Raw genomic sequence first — 26152 nt, forward strand, 5'->3', positions numbered from 1 at the left:
TCTCGGCCGGGCCCCGCCCCTGGAGACCAGCCCCTTCCCTCTCGGCCGGGCCCCGCCCCTGGAGACCAGCCCCCGCCCCCCGGCCGGCCGCAGAGCGCGGCGAGCTGAGGCGCCTGCTCAGAGCGCACGCGGTGCGGGGAGGCACGGCCGCGCGCTCGAGCATGGCGGCGGCGGCGCTGGGCAGTTCCTGTGGGTCCGCGTCCCCGGCGGTGGCCGAGCTCTGTCAGAACACCCCGGAGACCTTCCTGGAGGCCTCCAAGCTGCTGCTCACCTACGCGGACAACATCCTCAGGTGCGAGGCCGCGGGCGGGACGCGTGCCAGCGGGCGGGGCTCGGCGCCCGCTCGGCGGGGTTTGGGGGCGCCCGGCCGGCCCCTGGGGCGCGGAGGCCGGGAGGGCCCCGGGCCTGGTTCCCGCTCGGGGGGGGGCGGGGGGTGTGAGCTGGGGCCTCCCGCCAGGGGCCTGGAGACCCGTCCGGCCCAGCCCCGCCGGAGCGGAGGGAGTCTCTGCACCTGTGACCTGACACCTGCTGTCGCGGAGCCCGGGGCGAGCCGGGTCCCGGGACGCGCGGGGCGGAGGAGGGGAAGGCGCGCCCCGGGCTCTGGCCTCGGCCCGGCGGTTGAACCGTCTTACGTGTCAGGACAGGAGCGGCGACAGCGTTTCATCCCCACTGCGTGCGTTTCATCCACCCGGTGCCTTCAGTTGCCATAGGGCTTCTCAGAAGTTAGCCACGGGCAAGATGTTTTCTTCCCAGCATTTTGTGAATAGCCTAATACTAGAGCCTAACACTACCGTGGTGTTCGTGAGGATAACCTTGGCTAAGAGTAGTTTGTTTCCTTTTTCTCTGAGCACACTTCTAGACCTCTAAGGAGCCTTACAGATTTGGGGAATTGGGAAGTAAGTTTGGGTGTTCATTTTGAAGCATTACGTCCCTCCACTCTTAGATCAAATGAGGTGGTGTCCTGAGGGACGGGATGTGGAGGGGAGGGAAAAGGAGCCCCACGTGCCGCCGCCTTAGTGCTGTTAGCTCGTTCATCAGGGCGCCGTGATTATACAGGCTCTGGCCCCGCCCCCCAGCCCCTGGTGCGCTTGCTTTTCTAAGGGGTGGATGTATTGGCCTGAAGTCTAAAAGGAGATCCTTCTCAGTGTCAAGGTTATAGATTTCACGTGACCCAGTTTTGGAGACATTAGTTACAAGTGCAGTGTCTTAACCCATGGCAGTTTTAATATGGCTCATATAGGCAACATTCATGATTTAAAAAGCGAGTTGAAGGAAGAACATATTGAGCCCTTGTTGTGTGCCAGATGCAGCGAGAGATGCAGCGCACAGCTGCACAGTTGAGGCCTGTATGGGGGCCTCCTTCCTCCTCTGTGACACTCTCTCAACTCACCTTCTCAGCCCTGGGAGGTCTGACAGCTCTTTACAGCGCAAGGATGCCAGAGGATTCTGCACAGTGAACTCCGAGGCAGAGTTCTCCAGAGCCCGTCAGCTAGCACCTCCCGTTTGGAAAGCCACCAAACTATTTAAACGCCATTCTTCAGAAAAGGGAGTTGCCCTTGTAATGAGGATTCACTTCTGGTTTCAATCCAGGGAAACCACAAATGCTGAGATCAAGGTGTTTTGAGGAAGAAAATCTTTTGCATCATAATCATCATTATGAATGTTTACCAGACTCATAGAAGAAACTTGGCATGCTGTCAGTGTATGTTGTAGTCTCTACTATGGCTTATGTTTCTTATCTTAAAAAGTTTTTTTTATCCAAAAAGGGAATTAGGAGTCTGGAACTCATGTAAGTGGAGATGGTATGAAAAACTACCCTTTTTAGTTCATCTTAATTAATAGTATTAGTTCCTGCCCTCATTCTTACAGTTCAAACTCGTTTGGTCTTCAGAGGGGGGAAAAAAACCCCACCTTTTCTTCCTCTTCCAAGTCCAGTGATTTGCTTGCCTCTTAACAGAAAAGCCCCAGACCTCTTCTTGATCCCTTAGCTACACTGCATTACAGACAGGCTAATCTAACTTATTTGAGAATAGAGGAAACCATGGTTTCTTTTGCTGTTTTAGGAACTCCTTTAGCATGAGAGATAAGGGATGTTGTCTTGATATCCTTTGCTCCTACCTCAGGGTCTGACATAGTATTTTATAGGGTGAGTGCTGAAATGAGAATTTCATTTGCAGTTTTTTTATTGTTGTTGTTAACAGCGATATTTGTCACTATACACTGGTGAAAATAATACTTTGGGTTAAGTTTGAAATTTCTGCTTCAGATGATGTTTATCTTATTCCGCAACTAAGGCTCGTAAAGCTAATGAAATTATAGAATGAAGTATATACTAATTTGCATGTACAATATACCATGGGTTTGAACCGTTTTTTCAGTTCACTGACTTCTAGATAAAAATCAGCTGTCCTCAGTATCTACCTTTCAAAAATCTGCAGTAGTTTTCCTGGCATTCCATGTGGGTTCACTAGAAAACTTGCTTCATTCATTCTTTAAAAAACAATATTTGATTTCCCACTAATTTCCTTTGCAAACTGCACACAGTTACTGGTTATGAACTGCACTGGGTGTGATTGGGAAGGGCCAAGAATGGAAAGTGGTTTCTTCCTTCAAAGAAAATAAGAAAGACACAGGTATGGAAAATAGCCACAGCATAAAATCTAGAGAACAATTAATTCCAAGACGATGTTTAAGCACTTACATGTTTATGTGAGGAGATAGCTGTATGACCTAGTGTGGAACAGTTCTGAGAACAGAGGTTTGGTTAGAGCACATATATTTGACATGATAGGCAACAGAAAGTGATTGTAGTTTCTAGACTCAAAAGAGAAGCATAATGAGAGATTTACGTGGAATAATGATGCGAGAAGACACAAGGCGTGGGTTTCATTTCTGAAGCTACTGCAGGGCATAAGCATAACTGTGGATGGAACAGAGAGAAGAACTGTAGTCAGGGACTGGCAGTCCTTGATGACTGAGTGCCAGGGGTAGAGCTGGTAACGGGAGGAGACAAAATACTGTACCTCAAATAACGTGAGATTTCTCATCTGGGTTACTCCTGACACCTGGAGAAACTGAGCAAGGTTGTCAACTGAGGATGGGTGAGTTTGTTGGCAACTTGTATGGTGGAGAGTATTTGTAATCGAACCAGCGGGTCTAAGTCCCAGTCAGCCATTTCCTAAGAATGTATGTAAACTGTCTGGGCTTCAGTTTCCTCTTTTTTAAAAGGAACGAACAATACCTACATTATAAGATTGTTGCAAAAGATAGAAATAAAGAACATGGCACATGTGTTGTTTTTTAGTCTCATTCAGTTTTTCATGTTAAGCTAGGTTACGTACACGTTTCCCTTGTTGTCAGCTGCAGAGAACGGTGGAATTAGAGCCAGAGATGCTTCCCAGGTGTTCTAAAGGCAGAGAGATGTTTTTGAAAATTTTACATGTAAGTCACAATAACAAATTTTCAGAAGGGCTAGAAATAGTTTTTCAGATGACCTACAAACCAACTTTTGTGATCAGTAATAAAAATGCAAGATTATAGGATGCACTCATGTACTAAATTTCCACTTGTGAGAACTCTTTCTGGGATTATGCATCCTAAAGAGGAAGAGAGCTAGTGAATGCTCAGATATATTTAATTCCCAGCATTTCTGAAATAGAAACATTTAAGCTTTCCTTTTCTGAGAAAAGGAATGCTGTGACTCAGTGGGAGGCTTATTATTAACATGTTGTAAAATCTTAGAAATATGGTAGATTATGACTTTTGAGGTGCAAAGTGGGACTTTTTCCTACTATTCAGTTGTAAATACACAGGCTAATTTTCTATAAATGAAACACTTTGTCTACCTGTGGGTAAGACAGCTAGGAAGGCACCAAAATGTGTTCAAAGTGATGGTTGAGTGAGGTTTGGGAAGTTTTGCTGCCCTTTCAAACCTCATTCATTCAACGTCATCATCCAACAACCGGAAAAAGAAATCTCAAGCTAAGGTGCAAGATAATTGCTAACAAGCAAGATAAATAATAAAGTCGTAGAAATAGTTAACGGTCACCAGAGATAGGGAAAAAAAAAATCAAAGAGTTATAGCAAAAAATATTTGAGAAAAGTCTGCAGAGAAAATTAAATTAGTGGAAGAAGAAGATCAAAACTAAAGGTCCGTAGGGGTACTTCAGAGGCCGCAGGATACTGAGAGTAGCAATGGGCTCGAGGAGAGTGGCCACACCAGGCTTATGCTGTGAAGCGAGAGGTTCAGGGGTGTTTGTGTGGCACTTCTCCAAGGGCAGGAAATGGGAGCTGACGGACCTGAGGTCTGCTGGCCCTGGGGCCAAGTTCTGTAAGCCTTTGAGGGCTTCAGGGGCTGACTTTCACATCAGTCTGTGCTCAAGACTATGGCTGGTCTGCTCAACACATTCATTCATTCATTCATTCATTCATTCATTCATTTATGGCTGCGTTGGGTCTCTGTTGCTGCGCGCGGGCTTTCTCTAGCTGCGGCGAGCGGGGGCTGCTCTTCATTGCGGTGCGCGGGCTTCTCTTGTTGCGGAGCAGGGGCTCTAGGTGTGCGGGCTTCAGTAGTTGTGGCTCGCGGGCTCTGGAGCGCAGGCTCAGTAGCTGTGGCGCACGGGCTTAGTTGCTCTGCGGCATGTGGGATCTTCCCGGACCAGGGCTTGAACCCGTGTCCCTGCATTGGCAGGCGGATTCTTAACCACTGCGCCACCAGGGAAGTCCTCAGCACATTTAAAAAGAGGAAGCTAGGATTTGGGTACCTGGATGTTATTGCCATTTTTCAAATTTTTATTTGCAATAAACGTTGAGTGAGAAAAACACATAAATGATATGTGAGGTCCATAGATGTTGTACAAAGATAGAACATTGTTCGTTAGAAACTAGAGAGGAAAATCTAAGCTATACAAAGCCTGTAGCAGAGAAGCTGCTTCAACACTTTGAAACATGTCTCAAAATAATAAGCTATATCGGAACAGCTCATGTAAGTTTTATCAGAATTTTTTAGTGTGAAAAAGGGAAGAAAAATTAGAAAATTAAGCCCAGTGAAAGACTTTGATTATGTAGAAATCTGGAAACTCTTGGGAAAAATAGACTAAGATAGCTCAAGCAGTTCTGCACCAAGTGGGATATACCCTCCTGGTGGTACTGATGTGTTTTTCACCCTGTGGAATGTGTTGAGTGTCGTGAAAAGATGCCTCGTCTACCTGTAACTAGCTTTGGTAAAGGTAGGATTATTCACTGTTTAATGTTTAAGTGGTAAGAAAGAGCGGCACGCTTATGATGTAGTGTGGCACAGAAGCCAGGGATGTAAACATTTCACTGTGCCCAGGGCAGCCCTCACAGCAAAGGCCAAAGGTCAGTATTGCCAAGGTTTAGAAACCCTGATCTGATACACACAATAAAAGAGTAAGGCATCTGTTTCTCTTTGTGTTTCTCAGTTATCTGTGATTTTCAAATGACCTGCAGTAAAGAACAGTATTTTTAATTTCCAATCCTTTGTGGACCTATAACTTTTGTAAAATGCAATGAAAATTTCATGGCAGTGTCAAATTGCTGTAATAATTACTGAATACTTTCAATTTCTGTACGCCTCATGGATGAAAAGCAAAGAGTTTACAGATCAGCACCAATCTGGACATTTTAAGTAACACTATTTTGGAGCGTTTGTCTCTGAATATTCTGTAATAAACTTGTGTAATTTTTGAAATTAAAAGAGGTTTAAAAAAGTTTTGTGTAGTATTTATGACATTTTGGCAACAGGAACTGCTTGATGGAAAACAAATGTGAAATTTGTTGAAACTTCCACAGTTAACAATCCCTGTTTTGGTTTTTATATCATGATATCTGGAGAACATGCGTAAGTTTAGGACAAAGGTGTTTGGTCATTTGCCAGCACTTGGCCACCCCATCATCCCAGACCCCAGGCTGGTAGCCTCAGCACTGCTTCTGTGGACCCCTGAGACAGCCTCAGTCTTTCTTAATGCCACACTGATGGAAGCCACTACCATTTTAAGGGCGTCAGTATCAGATATGAAACCTACTTATCATCCTGAATTAAGTTCAGAAGGCCTTTTGAGTATAATACCTTGATTGTCTTTAACCTTTTATTTTCTTTCTGATTTTTTTTTTTTTACAGCCTTTCTGATTTATCAACGTTATTACAAATCTCAAATCAAAGATTTTTCATGTGCTGGTCTCATCTCATGTGTACTATTCAAAATCTTAATCATGGTAAAAGAAATTCATATCTTCATTGTATTTTATTACCGTAGTTGCTGTGACAAAAATATATCTTGAGCTGAAACAGAAATTATAGTAAAAAACAACCATTGGTCTAGGGAAGAAAGAAAAATCAAGTGACCGTAAAGGTATACCTAGGTTCATGTTTGTCAGAAGTAAAGTCTTTGAGGAGCTGTGATTCATTTGTATATAGCTTCTTAGTTTCTTTTATTCATTCGTTTCACAAATATTTATTAACCACCATCTACACGTCCATCAGGCGCTATTCTCGATGACTGAGATCCATCAGAAGAAAACAGGCAAAACCTTCTACCCCTGTCTGGAGCTTGCATAGAATTTTTTCTTAGCAACGTAAAAACTCATAAAGGTCTCTAGTTTTAACAGCACAGAAATAGAATGTCACGTGGGTTTCCCTTAGGGCAGCATTGATATTATCAGCTGTGAAGTTAAACAATAATGTTGCAGTAAGTGTGTAGGAGGTAAGAATCACAAAATCAGTCTGTCTTTCCAGACTGTGCATCCTCTTCCTTTAAAGCTGGGATCTCTACTACCTCGTAGGCGTATAGCCAGTATAAAATGTGAAAAAGAATGCAAAAACATGGTGAAAAATGTAAATTGTTATATATAATCAGACTTTTTTTTTTTTAATCAGAAACCCTAATGATGAAAAATATAGATCTATCCGGATTGGAAACACAACTTTTTCTACTCGACTCTTGCCTGTCAGAGGAGCTGTTGAATGTTTATTTGAAATGGGCTTTGAAGAGGTCAGTGTGTTCACGGTTTCTTCTCCGCAGTTCGTGTACAGAGCATTCAGTATAGTGTTGATAGATAATTTCTAAATAAGAATATTTTTATTGATTCATTCATTTTGGAAAACTATGAGACCAGTTATTTCTTCACTTACTCTACATTGAAAAGTCACAGTCAATATGCTTTAAAATCACAGTAAAATATAACAACTCTCCCACAGGGAGAATTCTTACAATCTCAGTCCTTTAGAATAGGGAGGTCAGACATGCAACCCAAGGACTAAATTGTGGTTCTCTTTAGACCTTTAGCAAAAATCTGCCATGTGAGCAAACATGAATTGCTGATGGGGGTCCAACCACAATTGCTGATGGGGGTCCAACCACCTGTCTCCAGTAAGAAATGACAAGAGTAAAAACAGAAAAGTTGAGTTTAGTTGCCACACATAAGGGTTCCCTTCTGTGACAGGAGAAAAGAATCTCAGTGGGTTTTTTTGTTTTTAGGTCAAAAGAAAAGCTTGGTGTTTCCATGTTGTGGAATCTTGTGGCATAGTTTAATTTTATGACACAATGAAAGTAGCTTTCAAGATGATGAGTTTTCTTTATGTGTATATGCTTAACCATTTCTAGTTTATGGAATACTGAGAGAAGTCCAGCCAGGTTCTAGGGGCCGAGCAGCCAATAGCAGTCAACTGGCAAGACCGTAGCAGCTGTTAAGGAGATATGCTGAGTTGCTCTGGGATGTGCTTTCCTCCCCGCCTCTCTGCTTGCCTCCCCTGGTTCTGTTTCAGGCCTTAGGAATATAGTGGTGAACTAGTTAGATAACAGATCCCATCTCACATGGAGCTTGCATTCCTGTAGGTTAGATAGACAGTAGGTGTGAAAACAAAGATGAGCACAAAGAAGAAAATGAGGCATGGAAAGAACATCATAAGCAACTGTAGTGATGGGCAGCTATGTGAGGACAAGCGCTCAGGGGAGTCCCCTGAGGAGATCGTGGTTGAGCTGGGACCTGAGTGATGAGAAGCAGTTCAAATACCTGACGCTCTCAGGTGAGGGTTTTTCAGGCACAGAGATCCACACGTGTGGAGGATTTCTAGCAGGAGTAGCCTTGGCACAGAAAGTGGCCACGGAGGCAGGCCTGGGGTTTTGGGAACTGTGGTAAAGATTGCACTTTATGACGAGTGGGATGGGAAGCCATTGAAAGGTTTTAAGCAGGGAAGAGTATTTTTGAAGATGGCTCTAGCGGTTGTAAAGAGAATATTCTGGATGTTCTGGATGGGGGCAAGGGGTAAAGCAGGGAGGCCAGTTATAAAACTTATCCCGTTAGTCTCAGTGAGAAAGGGTAGTGGTTTGTCTAGATTCCGTGAGGACAGGCTCTGTGTCTGTGTTGCTCCCTGTGGGCTGGCTGCTGGGAAAGGAGCAGAGCAGGTGGGCACCCAGTAAATATTTGTGGAATTAAAGACCGACAGCAGTGGAGATGGGGCAGTAGTGGGATCCAGGATTTCTTTTTGAAGCAGTCTGTGGGACTTGCCAATGAACTAGATGTGGAATGTAAGGGAAAGGAAGGAGTCAGGCTGACGTCTGGGTTTTGGTTTGAGCAGCTGAGTGGATGGGAGTACCATTCATTGAGGTTGAAAAATCTTGGAGAGTAGCAGGTATCAGGGGAGAAAAAACGAACTGTCTTTTGGATAATTGTAACTGATATACTCTTAAATATTCACGTAGAGGTGTCAAGTAGAGAGTTGGATATGAGTCTTTGATGATTCAAAAGGAGAGGCCAGGGTGGAGGTATAAATTATGGTGTCACCTGCTTGTAGTTGCTCACAGACATCTGAACATAAAGAATTTAAAACTATAGATGGGGAAAATTGAGAACCTTGATGAATTTGTTCAAGGAAATGCAGATTTTTGAGAGTCAAATGACAGGAAAATTAAGTAAATGACAACTGGAGACTGTTGAAGTTGAAGTGTTTTAGTTTCTCATTGTTTCTCATTGTTGAAGTGTCACAGATTCAGTGGAATCATATTTATCTTTCATTCAGCAAATACCTGAGTGCCAGGAGGGATGACCAACCGCTCTAGTTTGCCGGGGACTGTCCTGGTTTTAGCAGTGAAAGTCCAGCCCCGCAGAAAACCCCTCAGTCCCAGGCAAACTTGTAGGTTGGTCACGCCAGTGCCAGGTAACAAGCCAGATTGAGACTTGCAGTAGTATTTGATGCAAGTAGAGTCACAATTTCAGAAAAGATGATCATGCTTTAAGACTAATTTATACTTAGAGTTTCTGGCTGGCTTTGCACTTCACACTGTAGGAAGTAAATGTTTTATCAGTGTTAGCCAACGGAGCTGAAACTGAACTCTACCACCAGAAAGAAACTTGGTGGGCTTTGAGATGAAGTAGCAATCCAAGACCTATCCTGAAATTTTCAGTTGCACATTAAAATCCTGGACACCTTTGTGCCCACTTGTCCCTGAGGCTGCATTCTTGTTTATGAAAATTCTGAGGAGGAGGTTGAGAAAGAGTAGGATTCAAATGGTCGTGTGACCCATCAGGCTGGCTTAGTGGAGTAGTTCTTGCTGGGAGCTGCACCCACCCTCGGGGAGGATGGGGCATCGAGGGCCGTAGCTTTGGTTGTCTTGGTGCCTGGAAGATGTCACCAGCATTTAGCGAGCAGGGACGGGGTTGACTCACATCTGGCGGTGAGAATTGCCTCACCAAGAATGCGTTGAGAAACAGAGATTTTCTTAAATACTAGAATCCTCGTTGGTTTCTTAAAATGTTACTGGGTCTAGTGCATTAAGCCTGTAGTTTTGTCCTTTTATGAAAATACAGTGCCGTCGATTAAACTTTTTCGTACGGACACTTCAGTCATAATCATACATTCTTTTAGGACTGGTGCTGAAAAGGTGGAAGGGAAGGGAGCAGCCTCTGTCTCACCGGGGCCCTCTCTGAGGTGTGGACCAGCCAGATCCACATGGCTGTCGGGCTCTCCCATCTCTGGCCGTGGTGTCGTGTACCTTCCTCAGTGCTGCTCCACTCACAGTGTGAGATCAGGGGCCTCCATGCTTGGTTTTAAACCAGGAGTCTGGTTTCTCTTCCCAGAGCCCATCATAGATAGGAGGTAGTTCCTTTCTCCTGTTGGAAAATACACTGTGTTCCAGTTTGTGCCAACCATTGTGTACGTAATCATCGCAGCTGTAGAAATGCTTTTTGCTCAACCCTTCCAGCTATTTGTACAGGCTTGTGGGTTTTGATCTCTGTTCAGGCTCAGGTGGAATCAGTTATAGCATAACGATCAAGGTCATGCAGTTTGAAGCCTTGCTCTGACGGTTGGTAGAGTCAGGCAGGTTATTTAACTTCTCTGAGCCTTCGTATTTCCATATGAAAAGTGGGGATAAACCCAATACCTACCTTTCAAGGTGGTTGTAAGAATTCTTCAGATAATGTGGGTAAAGTGCTTTTTAGCACAGCACCTAGAAACACATAAATGCAGTAAATGGTAGTAGTCTTTTTTACAGCTGTTTTGGGTAATACATGGAGATTGCTGGCCTCTCCCAGCTTTTTCAAATGGATTCACGTGGAATTGATTTTCATGTCATTGTGGAGTAATGTCTTGGTCAGTTGATTCCTGTAGATCTGCCATCACCAGGGAAATAAGGTCATTCTCAGTTGTGGAGTTGAATTTAAATGCTCACAATCTACAGGTTGGTCCACTGCATATTGTAACGACTGTGTTATCTCATTTGCAGTTGGTGGAATTACTGTTTTAACACTGTTGCTTCTCAACACCTTAAACCTTGATGGAATATATTTTCATTTCACTTTTCTGTTTGTTTTGTAATTTACTATTTCACATTGTGAGCTTTGTTGTAATGTTTATTGTACCTCAGAGAACTCTGATTATATTATGTGAATTCATTAAATGAATCACTTCTTAAAGAATCAGATTTTTATTGTTTGATGGTTTGTTTTTGTTTGGACCACCTTTGTATTACTAAATAGCAATCCATAGTTTTGAATTGACCCTCAGGATGTAATTTTTGTTATCTTGGAAGAATTAGTGAACTCCATACACAGACTTCTAATCATGTAGCTATTCTTAAAGACTTGAGTTTAGAAGATTCAAAGGTTGTTATATAACTTCTTACTGGTTTTATGTGACCAATGATCATTTTGAATGGCTGTATCTATAGTGTCATTATTTCATAGGGAATTTCATGGAGAATAGTTGTATCATATACTATTGCAGAGAAGATAGGAATGTGCATTTTTGCATCTCTTAGGAGCCTTTCTGACTCATTACAGTATTTCTAAAAGATAAAGTATTTTTCTAAAGGTCTTTTGAACCAATAAAACAGGCTAAACATTTTATGCTAATAAGGAGACATATTTTCTGGCATACCTTTGCCTGTATTTTTTTTAAAAGTGCCAAAATGGTAAGAAAAGAGAAAGATTGTTAAAATATGATGTGTTCTGTAGTATTGGCTCCATTTTACATATACTGTGTAAGAATGACTGTCAGTATAAAGCAAAGGTTAAAATTTTCCCTAATTTTATAAATTCCAGGGAGAAACCCATCTTATCTTTCCTAAAAAAGCTTCAGTGGAGCAGCTGCAAAAAATTCGTGACCTGATTGCCATAGAGAGAAGTAGCAGATTGGATGGATCAGATAAGAGCCACAAAGCAGAATTATCTCAGCAACTTGCAGCCAGCACCCAGCTTCCTACAGCGCAGGCTTCCGGTCCTAATGGGTTAACCCAGCATCCAGGGAACAGTGAAGGGCGGTCATCAAACCCACCGTCCACTCCAATGGTAATGTTAGAATTAAACCTTCCTTGACTGCTCCTTTCAAAGTCTTGATATAGCAAAAGCTTTAAAATAGGACTTATTCCAGAATTTATGTCTCAGTCATTCTTGGTTCTTACAGTTCTAATACGTTCAAATTTCCTGAGCTCTTTTAAAAAATTGTCAGATCTGTAACAAGAGTGGGGAAATGGAAATGGCTGTCTTTTATTTGGACTTTTAAATCTTAACTTGTGGCTTATTGTTTCTGAGGCAGCCAGGGTTTTATTTAATTTATCATTTGTAAATGTACCTGTTGCCGTGGCGCTTAAATCAGTTGCACAGATTAGCATGTGTCTTTAACCTAGAAAAAGTAAAGGACTTGCTAGACAGGTGTGTGGCCATCAAATAAGATGTCCTCTATTGCTTTGACACTTCTGATGTAATACCTGCTGCTGTCTACCATGGAATTACTAATTCCAACAACCTACCATTATCAACACCTCAATTCAATAAAAAATCGGCTTCTTTAGGCTTAAGGTAAATAATCATTAATTTACTGATAGTGGTGCTAGCATACACATATATACTTTTGAAGAACTGAAGTCAAATTATTGATGTCTTACAGGCATTCTCGGTGTACTTAAATGACCTTATTTAATAGGAAATTATCCTGTTTACAAAAGAATCCCTTTTAATAAAGGTCCTTAAGCATTTTACTCCTAAATTTCCACTGTCAGAAAAATTTTCATGGTTTTTCTATAGTAATTTTATCAGTAGGCAGCTTAAACTCATGTCCTCTTTCAATTTTGGTGAAACACCTGGTTACTCTCCTCCATACACTGGAACTCTACATCTAGAGTCAGTTGTTAAATCTACCCTTAATTTTCTCCAGCTGGATAATTGGAGAGCCTTTAACCTAACCTCCCTGGTAGTCAGATGATGGGCAGTCATTCCTTAGTGTAGGCTGGGAATACCCTAAGCTTGTCTTTCAAAAATAAAGAATTGAAGGTGGTAGTGGCTGGCAAGGGAGGAGAGAGTACTGTCCTTTTGAATAATAATTCTTCTTCTTCTTCTTTTTTTTTTTAATTAATTAATTAATTAATTAATTTATTTATTTATTTGCTGCGTTGGGTCTTCATTGCTGCACGCGGGCTTTCTCTAGTCGTGGTGAACGGGGGCTACTCTTCCTTGCGGTGCGCAGCCTTCTCATTGTGGTGGCTTCTCTTGTTGCGGAGCACGGGCTCTAGGCGCACGGGCTTCAGTAGTTGTGGCACTCGGGCTTCAGCAGTCGTGGCTCGTGGGCTCTAGAGCGCAGGCTCAGTACTTGTGGCACACAGGCTTAGTTGCTGCACGGCATGTGGGATCTTCCTGGACTAGGGCTCGAACCTGTGTCCCCTGCATTGGCAGGCGGATTCTTAACCACTGCACCACCAGGGAAGCCCCTCAGTTATAGTTTGAGGTCTTTAATTACTTACCAGAAAGGGCCTGGATACTACACTAAAAACAAATTGTCATTCTATTGTCAAAACGAATTTAGAGTTTAGAAGAAAATAAACTTTCACAAACACATATGCTCTTAGAAGGCTACTGTATATTAACTCTTACTTCTCTAGTCCCTGGGACAAAGTATCTTTTTCTGTATTCCTTAAGGGAGTTGGGAGGAATTAGAAGGAATCTTGTTTTTTATAGCCAACTCCTGGTTCCATGGATTACTGAAGTACACATTTTTAAAAAGTATTTGTTATTTACGCTTTTATCACCATTAATTGCTGTATTACAGAGTTTGACAATTATGTTCTCCTTCCTTTCTCATTTTGAGTGGGGATACTAACTGAGAATTAAAATGGCCCAAGTAAAGCAGCAGGAGAGAGATTAACAAAACATTTAACTGCATGTAAACTAGACAAATCCTGAGCACTGTTGAGTGTCACAACTAATATATTTCTTTGGTTGAAACTGTATCAAGTAAAATTTGGAAATACAAGACAAGGTGATAGTCATTGATGTTGAGGTTGCCAATAAGTTTTTCCCTTAAGATATAAAGTACTGGAATATACCGGTGCTCAATAAACGGTGATGTAGTTAGAAATTTATTTTGCTGCTTTTTCTGGATATTTTATGTAAATGAAAGCTACACTATGTAGTCTTTTGCTTCTGGCTTCTTTTACTTTGTATGTTTTTGAGGTTTATCCATATTGCAGGATGTATTAGTATTTTTTTCCTTTTTATTGCTGAATAGCATTCCGTGGCGGGCATTTGGGTTTGCCGTGTTTGCCTCTTACAGACAATGCTGCTATGAATGTCCACATACCAGGCTTTGTGTGGGCAGATGTTTTCATTTCTCTTGGGTAGATTCCTAGAAGTGGAACCACTGGGTTGTATGACAAGTTTATGTTATTGCTTTAAGAAATTGCAAGCTGTTTTCCAGAGCTGTTGCGCCTTTTTACATTCTAACCAGCAGAGTGTGAAGGTTCCGATTTCTCAGTATTCTCATTGATAATTGTTAATGTCTTTTTTATTATAGCCATTTTAGTCGATGTTAAGTAGTGTCTCATTGTGGCTTTAATTTGTACTTTCCTAATGACCAAACTGATTTCTTAAATTTGCTGGTTATACATGCTGAGTATTTAGTGTCCTTATATGAAATAACTTCCTGATAACCCTTTATATATTTTTATGCCCTTTGCCTTCCAAAAGCAGGTTCAAAACAGCAAAGACAGTTTTTCAAAGACTGAGCCTCAGAATGTTGGAAGCATTGTTTCCAATTTTGCAACTTTATCTGGGTTGAAAGCATGTGACTCTGAAGTATGATTTGCTTAAAATAAGTCTTTGGCAGTTATTGCACAGATAGTCTAAATGTATGCTTTTATTTGATATGTGACTGCTTTTAAAATGTGTATGAAGTTGTTGAGGACTTTGCATCAGCACTTTTATCACTCTAGAAATTATTGCCCATTGTGTATATGAGTATATATGTATCTATTTAAAAGAATTATCATTTCAGATTGTTTCATTGAAATTATAAAAATAATATTAGATAATGATAAATAACAAAATTAGTTGATTTTTTTTAAAATGAAGATTTTTTTTTTTTAATTTAACTTTTATATTGGAGTATAGTTGATTTACAGTGTTGTGTTAGTTTCAGGTGTGTAGCAAAGTGGTTCAGTTATACGTATACATGTATCAATTCTTTTTTAGGTTCTTTTCTCATATAGGTTATTACAGAACCTTGAGTAGAGTTCCCTGTGCTATACAGTAGGTCCTTGTTGGTTACCTGTTTTATATATAGTAGTGTGTATATGTTAATCCCAAACTCCTAATTTATCCCTCTCCTAGACCTTTCCCCTTTGGTAACCATGTTTGTTTTTGAAGTCTGTGAGTCTGTTTCTGTTTTGTAAATAAGTTCATTTGTATCATCTTTTTAGATTCCACACAGAAGTGATACCATATGATATTTTCTTTCTCTGTCTGACGTACTTGATCATCTCTAGGTCCATCCATGTTGCTGCAAATGGTGTTATTTCATTCTTTATTGTGGCTGAGTGGTATTCCATTGTGTGTGTGTGTGTGTGTGTTTGTGTGTATACACATCACATCTTTATTCATTCATCTGTCGATGGATATATTGGTTGTTTCCATGTCCTGGGAATTGTAAACAGTGCTGCAATGAACATTGGGGTGCATGTATCTTTTCGAGTTGTGGTTCTCTCTGGATATATGCCCAGGATGTGGGATTGCTGGGTCATATGTTAGTTCTATTTTTAGTTTTTTAAGGAACCTCCATACTGTTCTCCGTAGTAATTGTACCAATTTACATTCCCACCAACAGTGTAGGAGGGTTCTCTTTTCTCCACACCCTCTCCAGCATTTATTATTTGTAGACTTTTTATGATGCCATTCTGACTGGTGTGAGGTGATACCTCGTTGTGGTTTTGATTTGCATTCCTCTAATAATTAGCGATGTTGGGCATCTTTCCAAGTGCTTTTTGGCCATCTTTATGTCTTCTTTAGAGAACTGTCTATTTAGGGTTTCTGCACATTTTTTGATTGTGGTGGGTTTTTTTTGTTTTTTCTTTTTGATATTGAGCTGCATGAGCTATTTGTATATTTTGGAGACTAATCCCTTGTCAGCTGCTTCATTTGCAAATATTTTCTCCCATTCTGTGGGTTGTCTTTTAATTTTGTTTATGGTTTCCTTTGCTGTGCGAAAGCTTTTAAGTTTAATTAGGTCCCATTTATTTATTTTCTTTTTATTTTCGTTACTCTAGGAGACAGATCCAAAAAGATATTTCTGCAATTTATATTAGACAACGTTCTGCCTATGTTTTCCTCTATGAGTTTTATAGTATCCGGTCTTACATTTAGGCCTTCAATCCATTTTAACATTACTTTTGTGTATGATGTTAAAGAATGTTGTAATTTCATTCTTTTACATGTAGCTGTCCAGTTTTCCCAGCACAACTTGTTGAAGAGGCTGTCTTTTCTCCATTGTATATTCTTGCCTCCATTGTCATAGATGAATTGACCATAGGTGCATGGGTTTATTTCTGGGCTTTCTATCCTGTTCCGTTGATCTATATTTCTGTTTTTGTGCCAGTACTATACTGTTTTGATGACTGGAGCTTTGTAGTATAGTCTGAAGTTAGGGAGCCTGATTCCTCCAGCTCTGTTTTTCTTTCTCATGATTGCTTTGGCTATTCGGGGTCTTTGTGTCTCCATACAAATTTTAAGATTTTTTTTTGTTCTAGTTCTATGAAAAATGCCATTGATAGTTTGATAGGGATTACATTGAATCTATAGATTGCCTTGGTTAGTATAGTCACTTTGACAATATTGACTTTTCTAATCCAAGAACATAGTATCTCTTTCCATCTGTTTGTGTCATCTTCAACTTCTTTCATCAGTATCTTATAGTTTTCTGAGTACAGGTCTTTTGCCTCCTTAGGTAAGTTTATTCCTAGGTATTTTATTCTTTTTGATGTGATGGTAAATGGGATTGTTTGTTTAATTGCTCTTTCTGATCTTTCACTGTTAGTGTATAGAAACAACAGATTTCTGTGTGTTAATTTTGTATCGTGCAACTTTACTGAATTAATTGATGAGCTCTAGTAGTTTTCTGGTGGCATCTTTAGGATTTTCTATGTATACTATCTGGTCATCTTCAAACAGTGACAGTTTTACTTCTTCTTTTCCAATTTGGATTCCTTTTATTTCTTTTTTTTCTCTGATTGCTGTGGCTAGGACTTCCAAAACTATGTTAAATAACAGTGGCAAGAGTGGACATCCTTGTCTCGTTCCTGATCTTAGAGTAAATTCTTTCAGCCTTTCACCATTGAGTATGATGTTAGCTGTAGGTTTGTCATATATGGCCTTTATTATGTTGAGGTAGGTTCCCTCTGTGCCCACTTTCTGGAGAGTTTTTATCATAAATGGGTGTTGAATTTTGTCAAAAGCTTTTTCTGCATCTATTGAGATGATCATATGGATTTTATTCTTCAATTTGTTAATATGGTATATCACACTGATTGGTTTGCAGATATTGAAGAATCCTTGCATTCCTGGGATAAATCGCACTTGATCACGGTGTATGCTTCTTTTAATGTATCGTTGGATTTGGTTTGCTGGGATTTTGTTGAGAATTTTTGCATCTATGTTCATCAGAGATGCTGGCCTGTAATTTAATTTTTCTGGTGGTGTCTTTGTCTGGTTTGGGTATCAGGGTGATGGTGGTCTCATAGAATGAGTTTGGGAGTGTTCCTTCCTCTGCAATTTTTGGAATAGTTTCAGAGGACAGGTGTTAACACTTCTCTAAATGTTTGATAGAATTCACCTGTGAAGCCATCTGGTACTGGACTTTTGTTTGTTGGAAGTTTTTTAATCACAGTTTCAATTTCAGTGCTTGTGATTGGTCTGTTCATATTTTCTGTTCCTGGTTCAGTCTTGGAAGAGTGTTCCTTTCTAAGAATTTGTCCATTTCTTCTAGGTTGTCCATTTTATTGGCATAGAGTTGCTTGTAGTAGTCTCATGATCCTTTGTATTTCTGTGGTGTCAGTTGTAACTTCTTTTTCATTTCTAATTTTGTTGATTTGAGCCCTTTCCCTTTTTTTCCTGCATGAGTCTGGCTAAAGGTTTATCGATTTTGTTTTATCTTTTCAAAGAACCAGCTGTTAACTTTCATTGACATTTTATGTTGTTTTCTTCATCTCTGTTTCATTAATTTCTTCTCTGAACTTTATGATTTCTTTTCTTCCACTAACTTTGGGTTTTGTTTGTTCTTCTTTCTCTAGTTGCTTTAGGTGTAAGGTTAGGTTGTTTCTTTGAGATTTTTCTTGTTTCCTGAGGTAAGATTGTATTGCTGTAAACTTCCCTCTTAGAACTGCTTTTGCCAGGTCCCATAGGTTTTGGATCGTCATGTTTCATTTTCATTTGTCTCTAGTTATTTTTCGATTTCCTCTTTGATTTCTTCATTGATCCATTGGTTGTTTAGTAACATATTGTTTAGCTTCCACGTGTATGGTTTTTTTTAGTTTTTTTCTTGTAGTTGATTTCTAATCTCATGGTGTTGTGGTCGGAAAAGATGCTTGATATGATTTCAGTTTTCTTAAATTTGCCAAGGTGTGCTTTGTGACCCAGCATGTGATCTGTCCTGGAGAATGTTCCATGTGCATTTGAGAAGAATGTGTATTCTGCTGCTTTTGAATGGAATGCTCTATAAGTATCAATTAAGTCCTTTGGTCTAATGTGTCATTTAAGGCCTGTGTTTCCTTATCTTCTATCTGGATGATCTGTCCATTGATGTAAGAGGGGTGTTAAAGTCCCCCACTATTATTGTGTTACTGTTGATTTCTCCTTTTGTGGCTGTTAGGATTTGCCTTCCATATTGAGGTGCTCCTGTGTTGGGTGCGTATATATTTACGATTGTTATATCTTCTTCTTGGATTGATCCCTTGGTCATTATGTAGTGTCCTTCCTTATCTCTCGTAACAGTCTTTATTTTAAAGTCTATTTTGTCTGATATGAGTATTGCTACTCCAGCTTTCTTTTGATTTACATTTGCATGGAATATCTTTTTCCATCCCCTCACTTTCAGTCTGTATGTGTCCCTAGATCTGAAGTTGGGTCTCTTGTAGACAGCATATATATGGGTCTTGTTTTTGTATCCATTCAGCCAGTCTGTATTTTGGTTGGAGCATTTAATCCATTTACATTTGAGGTAATTATCAATATGTATGTTCTTATTGCCATCTTGTTAATTGTTTTGGATTTGTTTTTGTAGGCTTTTTTTCTTCCCTTCCTCTTTTGTTCGCTTCTCTTGTAATTTGATGACTGTCATTAGTGTTGTTTGGATTGCTTTTTCTTTTTTGTGTGTGTATCTATTGTAGATTTTTAGTTTGCTGTTACCATGAGGTTTTGATATAGCAGTCTATATACAAACAAGATTGTTTTAAGTCACTGGTCTTTAATTTCCAATGCATTTCCAATATCCTGCATGTGTACTCTCCTCTTCTCGCAATTGCTGGTTTTGATATCATATTTGTGTGTGGATGATTTCCTACCTTTACTCTATGTTTGCCTTTAATGGTGAGCTTTCCCATTCGTAATTTTCTTGATTCTAGTTGTGGCCTTTTCTTTTCTGCCTGGAGTAGTTTTTTAAAGATTTTTTGTAAAGCTGTTTTGGTGGTGCTGAATTCTCTTAGCTTTTGCTTGTCTGTAAAACTTTTGCTTTCTTCATCGAATCTAAATGAGAGGCTTGATGGGTAGAGTATTCTTGGTTGTAGGTTTTTCCCTTTTCTCACTTTAAATATATCATGCCATTTCCTTCTGGCCTTCAGAGTTTCTGCTGAAAAAAAATCAGCTGATAACTTTATGGGGATTCCCTTGTATGTTATTTGTTGCTTTTTCCTTGTTACTTGTAATATTTTTTCTTTGTCTTTAATTTTTGTAAGTTTGATTAATATGTGTTTCGATGTGTTCCTCCTTGAGTTTATCCTGTATGGGACTCTGCGCTTCCTGGACTTGAGTGAGTGTTTCCTTTCTCATGTTAAGGAAGTTTTCGGCTATAATCTCTTCAGATATTTTCTCAGGCTCTTTCTCTCTCTCTCCTCCTTCTGGGACCCCTATAATGCGAATGTTGCTGTGTTTAATGTTGTCCCAGAGGTCTCCAAAACTGTCTTCATTTCTTTTCATTCTTTTTTCTTTATTCTGTTCCACAGCAGTGATTTCCACCAATTTGTCTTCCATCTAACTTATTCGTTCTTTTGCCTCATTTATTCTGCTATTGATTCCTTCTAGTGTATTTTTCACTTCAGTTATTGTATTATTCATCTCTGTTCTTTAAATCTTCTAGCTCTTTCTTAAGTATTTCTTGTATCGTCTCAGTCTGTGCCTCCATTCTTTTTCCAAGACCTTGGGTCATCTTTACCATTACTCTGAATTCTTTTTCAGGCAGATTGCATATTTCCACCTCACTTGGTTGTTCTTCTGGTGTTTTATCTTGTTCCTTCATCTGAAACATGTTTCTCTGCCATCTCATTTTGTCTAACTTTCTGTGTTTGTGGTCTCTGTTTCTCAGGCTGCAGGACTATAATTCTTCTTGGTTGTGGTGTCTGCCCCCTGGTGGGTAAGGTTGGTCCAGGGGCTTGTGCAGGCTTCCTGGTGGGAGGGACTGGTGCCTGGCCACTGGTGGGTGGAGCTGGGTCTTGTCCCTCTGATGGGCAGGGCCGTGTCAAGGGGTGTGTTTAGAGGTGTCTGTGTGCTCAGGATGTCTTTAGGCAGCCTGTCTACTCATGGGTGGGGCTGTGTTCCCACCCTGTTGGTTGCTTGGACTGAGGTGTCCCAGCACTGGAGCCTACATGAGACACAGCTGACCCCCGCCTCCCCCAGGAGACCCTCCTAGACCCACAGGTAGGTCTGGCCCAGGCTGATATGAAGTCACTGCTTTGCCCTGGGTCCCAGTGCATGTGAAACCTTGTGTGTACCCTCCAAGAGCAGATTCTCTGTTTCCCCCAGTCCTGTGGAGCTCCTGCGCTCAAGCCCTGCTGGCCTTCAAAGCCAAATGCTCTGGGGGCTCCTCCTTCTGATGTGAGCCCCCCAGGCTGGAGAGCCTGACATGGGGCTCAGAAGTCTCACTCCTGTGGGAGAACCTCTGCGAAATAATTATTTTCCAGTTTGTGGGTTGCCCACCCGGTGGGTGTGGGATTCGATTACACAGCGAAAGCGCCCCTCCTACCATCTCACTGTGGGTTCTTCTTTGTCTTTGGATGTAGAATATCTTTTTTGGTAGGTTCCAGTCTTTTTCGTCCATGGTTGTTCAGCAGTTAGTTGTGATTTTGGTGTTTTCCTGAGAGGAGATGAGCTTAGGTCCTTCTCCACCATCTTGTCTCCTCTCTGTTCTGTTTATAATTTTAAATTGACACCAATTCTGCTTATTATATGCAAAGCCCTTCTCTAGTCTCCACATCAAAGTCAAATTTGTTCTGTCTTGAAGATGTTAAAGAGTTAAGTCAGAATTGCAAAATCTTCAAATGCAGACTTAAAACGGTAGGAGCCCACCATGAAGAGCACTCAGGTTCAGCCTCCTGGCCGTCCTGGCATCTTCTTCCCCTGGCTGTGCACCTCTGAGTTAGTCGATTTTTAAACTATTTAAATCTCATAAGACAACTTCTTAGTCTGGATCTCTATGCAAACTTTGTAAGAGAAGAAATCTCCTCCTTGTCTCCTTTGGACACAGATTTAAATGTTCAATTTCTTGTTCGTGAACCATTCTTAAAAGTAACATATATTTACATACTTTCAACAGGCAATTATGACACATATTCAAATTGGCATTCTTAATATCCGTTAGAAATGATGATGTGGTATATTTTGACATGAAGACAATTATTATGTGGTGAAAAAAAGGTAAACTAAGAATTCCAAAATTAAACAACATATGTTGTGTGTATGTGTGTATTTCCATTTTTCTTATTAAAAACACACATACATAAATATGTTCATTTTTAAAAGGTCTGGAAAGCTGTACACAGATATCTTAGCTATAATTTTCTCTGAGTGGTGAAATTATGTAGTGATTTCATATTATTTATACCATTCAGTATTTCCTGAAAACCTTCTGCAACATTTATTACCGTTACAAATAGAATAAAATGGTTTTTGTAAGAAATGTTTATTGAAGTCACAAGTTGATTAAAACTATCATTAAAAATTTATTAAACATAACTTTTATGTTAAGAAAACAGGTTCTAAATTTAAAAGCCACTGAAGCAAAGGGTTGTAAAAAGGTAGAAAGAGGCCTGGTGGGCTTGAGAAGCCTTGTCCTTTACTAAAGTAAATTTGCTGATCCAAATTCCACTGCTTCTATTTTGTGTGATTTGACAAAAATACACATTGTACTTGTTTTCTTATAAAGTGTCTTAAATAGCTCACATTAGAGACCAAATAATTGGAATCCAGGTATGATTAGTGAAGAAAAAAATCTTTTTTGCTCTAAAACAGATTTCACATTTTAAACTCCCATTTGTATTCCAAATAACTTTTAACTCTTAAGCAATTAACTGTTGCCTCATCTACATGGTTACCCAGCTGCTATAATGGCCATGCAATCAGCAAACTTCTATTTTTATGAATTAGTTTTTTTGGCATTGTGCCAATGAGTATTTAAAGAAATAAGGCAAAGAAAATAAACTTTATTCTTCAAGATTGTTTGAGTGCCATTAAAAACCACAGTGAAGGAGGTAATTTCCAGAGTGAAAAATGAAAATAAAAATTCTTTGGATGAGTTCTTACCCTCTCAGTAAATGAAAATCTGTGTGTAAAAATAAATAAATAAATAAAAAAAAAACAACTGTAAGGGTCTCCTCTTTATAGGAATTCTTTCAAATAAAAATGGAGACATCCTGTTTGCTTGTTTGTTTGTTTGTTTCTATATCAATTCTGGTAAAAAGCACGCTCCTTCCTGCTGTGGGTGCCCTGGGTTTCCCACCTTCAGGTCTGCCCCATCTCTTCTGTCATCTGTTAATAGAGTAAATGTGTCTGCACCTACTGAAGGCCAGCCCTGGCCCCTTTCTTCCCTCAGGATGGCTTCTGTAGCCTGGGAGGGAGCCATCATTGATCCAAATATTAAATATTATAATAACTTAATTGCTTTACTTTTTGGACAAAAAAATAATATAAATAGAAGTTGTAATATTTTCTGTCCCTATCCCAGTGGACCACTTTGTACAGCTCCTTGGGGGCACCTGGCCCACTTCGGGACACCACTTATACCACTGAGTCTCTTAAAACTTGTTTTCCTTATTAACACTGTTACAAAACTTATTACTAAGATCATCAGTGATCTCCATGCTGCTAAATTTAATGGACTTTTTTCAGTTCATTTTTACTTGACCATTCATAGTTTTTAGCTCAGTTGACCATTTCCTGGTTTTTCTTCTATTATAAGTGGTTCAGCCATTGACCCAGTTGCTCATATGTGGATCATTCCCACATATTTTTCTACTTTCCTAACTGCCCCCTGACCCCACGGTTCAGTCACTAGGATTTGTTGATTCTACTTCCTACATGTTTTTCGTATCCATTCACTATTCTACCACCTCTGTCCCCACCCTGGTTTAAGCCTCCGCTCCCTCAGAGTTCGGCAGTGGTCCCCCAGTGAGTCTTCTGAGGCCCGCTTTCTCCCCCCTACAGCTGGTGTCAGACTCAGAGAACACAAATCTGATCATTTTACTCCCTTGCTTAGGTCTCTTTAATAGCTTCCCATTACAGTGGAAAGAGACAGGGAAGATCTCGATGCTTCCCCAGCCCAACTTCTTGCTCAGCTGTCTCGCTCCATCATTTCCCCTGGGTGCTCTGTGCTCCAGACACACTGACTTTCTCTCTGATCCTTCACACCATGTTAAGTGTATCCCCCTGTGCAGACTCCCCAGCTACCTACACGTTGCTCCCTGTGACAGGAATGGTCTTCTCCCTTCCCTGGTTACCAGCTGCTTCTCATCCTTCATATTTTACTGCAAATATCGTTTCTCCAGGGAATTCTAGTTGTACAGTTACACTGTACAACTTTATATTTGCTTTATAACTCTTACCGTACATATGAATAAACTGTCTAACCGTTATATCCCCCGTACCTAACAGGTAATAAAGGCTCCTTAAATATTTGAGTAAATTAGCATCATTGTAGCAATATTTGTTTCTGTGTCCACAGACTCCTTACTCTGTGAGGATAAAGTCCTTGTCTGGTTTGGTCTCCATTATTTTTCCATCATCTAACACACATATGCACACACACATTTACACACAAACATTTGTCGACTTCATGTGAAGATTCTGTCATTTCTTGTTTAATGCCTTCACCTTCAGACTGTAAAGTGATTATGTCTGTTTTGTGCACCCATGCCCAGGGCTTAATACAGTGCCTGACATTACAGTAGGTATTTGGTAATGGTTTTTATTTTTTAAATTAATCTATCTCTGCCTTTTAATAAACAGGTTAATCCATTCCTATTTACTGTAATTCTAATATGTTTGAACTTACTTCTGACATCTTGTGTTGTCTGTGTCCTTCTTGTTTTTTTTTTTCTTTCTTTTTCTATTTTTGTTTAGATTGATGAAGTTTTCTTCCATTATTTTCCCTCTAAAAATTAGGAAGTTAAGTATCCTCCTTTTAGTCTTCTAATTATTCACTTTAAATTTCTAATGCAGGTATTTATATTTTTCTACCAACATCTTACAACAAGACAGGAACCTCAGAAAGGATTTACTCTTCTCCCTTCCCTGCCACCTTTCTTAGGAGATTTTGCTTTTCAATTATTATTATTTATTTATAACAATCGGAACTTAAGTTTTACTAGTTTGTTTGGTTTTTATTTAACTCATTCCTGCTCTTTTATCCCAGGTTCTACTCCTTGGTGTTCTGTTTATTTACTTTGGCTGTATTATATTTGGGGGGAACAATAACTTTTCTAATAATTTTTTAAAATAGGATTTGGGAGTGATATATTTTCTGCATTGTTAAATATCAGAAAATGTGTTTATTTTGCCCTTCTATGTAATTAGTTTGCCTGGGTATACATCGTATGTTCTCATTTTCCCTCAGTATTTCAGAGATTTTGCTCTGTTGTTTCCAGAGAGATGTTTGATATCATTGAAGGCTTTTAGTACTTTGTTTTTAATCCTTACTGTCATGAAATGTCACTATTACATACCTGGTATAGTTTTTGTTTTTGTTTTCCCATTCACACTGGCTCTTTCTTCAACTCTCAGAAATTTTCCATTATTTCTTTGAGAAGTTTTTTCTTCCATTTTTTTCTACGCTACTTTCTAGACTTCCTGTTAGCTGGATTTGGGAAGTTTGGGGTTTATCCTCAGTGTCTATTTGTTCTTTTGTACTGCATCCTCAGAAAATGTCTCAGTCTTCTAACTGATTGATCACTTAGCTGTGTTTGTTCTGCTGTTTGACACACCATCTGTGCTTCTTTATTTCAGTGTTTACATTTTTAATTTCCAAGATCCATAGTTTTCTTTCTCTGACTGCAGTGTACTCTTGCATTTCTAAAGGTAGACTTTTTTTTAGTCTTTTCCTGTATTTGCTGCCATTGCCACAGGGTTCCTTCTTCTGCTGTTGATTCTAGTGCATCTTCTCAACAGTACGGGTTGTTGTGGATTCACAGGGGTCCGAGAGTCCCTGCTAGCCTAACTGTGAATACCGCATGTGGTTTCAGCCACTGTGGGGAGGGGCAGGACATGCTGCCAGGTGGGCTCTGCCTGTGCAGCGCCTCTTCTGAGCTGGGGCACCCTTCTTTCCTTTTAGAAGTCTAAGCGTCCGCCCTCACTGCTCAGAGACACACTTTTATGTTGACACTGGTGACCAAAATGTCTAGCTGTTCCTGCCGTGGAGCCCAGCAGCCTTCCTCACGCTCAGTCCAAGGCCCCTTCCTGCTCTGCGGGTCCTCAGGCTCCTCTCTCCTTGGGATTATTTTGAGAACTTTTTCTTAGTTTTTTTTTGTTTTAATAAATTTATTTATTTATTTATTTATTTATTTATTTATTTATTTATTTATTTATTTATTTATTTTTGGCTGTGTTGGGTCTTCGTTTCTGTGCGAGGGCTTTCTCTAGTTGCGGCAAGCAGGGGCCACTCTTCATCGTGGTGCACAGGCCTCTCACTATCGTGGCCTCTCTTGTTGCGGAGCACAGGTTCCAGACGCGCAGGCTCAGTAGTTGTGGCTCACGGGCCTAGTTGCTCCGCGGCATGTGGGATCCTCCCAGACCAGGGCTCGAACCCGTGTCCCCTGCATTGGCAGGCAGATTCTCAACCACTGCGCCACCAGGGAAGCCCTCTTAGTTTTTATAACCACTTTCCCTAGAGGATATA

General features: G+C 40.2%; 1 protein-coding gene across 2 annotated transcripts in view; it reads left to right on the forward strand.

The window, feature by feature from the left end:
• The first annotated feature begins 113 nt into the window (after window positions 1-113).
• NGLY1 (N-glycanase 1) overlaps window positions 114-26152 on the forward strand; it is a 54930-nt gene continuing 28891 nt past the window's right edge. For both annotated transcript variants that reach the window (XM_068545819.1, XM_068545820.1), the window contains exons 1-3: window positions 114-292; window positions 6896-7010; window positions 11560-11805. In XM_068545819.1, coding sequence (XP_068401920.1) covers window positions 162-292; window positions 6896-7010; window positions 11560-11805 — 492 coding nt within the window. In that variant the 5' untranslated portion in view covers window positions 114-161. The remainder of the gene's footprint in view (window positions 293-6895; window positions 7011-11559; window positions 11806-26152) is intronic.

This window comes from Eschrichtius robustus, chromosome 6 (assembly GCF_028021215.1).
Source record: "Eschrichtius robustus isolate mEscRob2 chromosome 6, mEscRob2.pri, whole genome shotgun sequence".
In the NCBI taxonomy this organism is placed as follows: domain Eukaryota; kingdom Metazoa; phylum Chordata; class Mammalia; order Artiodactyla; family Eschrichtiidae; genus Eschrichtius; species Eschrichtius robustus.